The 788-nt window shown below is 40.0% G+C and overlaps 1 protein-coding gene across 1 annotated transcript; it reads left to right on the forward strand.

Moving 5' to 3' along the window:
- Positions 1 to 329: 329 nt before the first annotated feature.
- Tsp_07143 (histone H3, embryonic) lies at positions 330 to 725 on the forward strand (the record flags this gene model as incomplete). The annotated part of the gene is made up of 1 exon (XM_003381406.1): positions 330 to 725. A coding segment is annotated over exon 1 (396 nt), but the record flags the coding sequence as incomplete, so codon positions are not given.
- Positions 726 to 788: the final 63 nt, after the last annotated feature.

Genomic DNA, 788 nt, shown 5'->3' on the forward strand with positions numbered 1-788 from the left:
GAAATTCAGTAAATAAAAATTATACTTTTGTTAAAATATATTTTTCACGTACATAAAGGTAATTTTTACCAGTTAACCGAATGTTTAAGCATTAATGGGATACTGTAAACTAATAAGATTGTTTATAAAACATTTGAAATTATTGTTAAAAACTGTGTAAGCTGAAAGGGGCAAGGAAAAACCTCCATCGCAAATCATTTCCCGCCTTTTTCCCCAGCCAATCATTTTTGAAAACTCAGTTGACCACTTACAGTTAAAGGTCAATTGCAGTTATGTATATAAAGGAGTGAACATTTATTTTGCTCTCAGTTGAGAGTTTTCGAGTAAAAATGGCGCGTACTAAGCAAACCGCTCGCAAAAGTACTGGTGGAAAAGCCCCACGTAAGCAGTTGGCCACTAAAGCGGCTCGGATGATTGCCACCAATGCTGATAGAGTAAAGAGACCACATCGCTATCGTCCAGGGACAGTGGCTCTTCGTGAAATTCGGCGTTATCAAAAAAGTACAGAACTGTTGATCAGAAAGCTGCCATTCCAGCGTTTGGTTCGGGAAGTTGCTCAAGATTACAAAACTGAGTTGCGATTCCAATCGTCAGCAGTTTTAGCTTTACAAGAAGCGGCTGAAGCTTACCTGGTTGGCCTGTTCGAAGACACAAACTTGTGTGCTATTCACGCAAAACGTGTCACCATTATGCCAAAGGATGTTCAGTTGGCTCGTCGTATACGGGTGAACGCGCCTAACTTTGTTAAGCCTATTTTGTTCATAATCCAACGGTCCTTTTCAGGACCA

This window comes from Trichinella spiralis, assembly GCF_000181795.1.
Source record: "Trichinella spiralis strain ISS 195 chromosome Unknown Scfld1, whole genome shotgun sequence".
Classification (NCBI taxonomy): domain Eukaryota; kingdom Metazoa; phylum Nematoda; class Enoplea; order Trichinellida; family Trichinellidae; genus Trichinella; species Trichinella spiralis.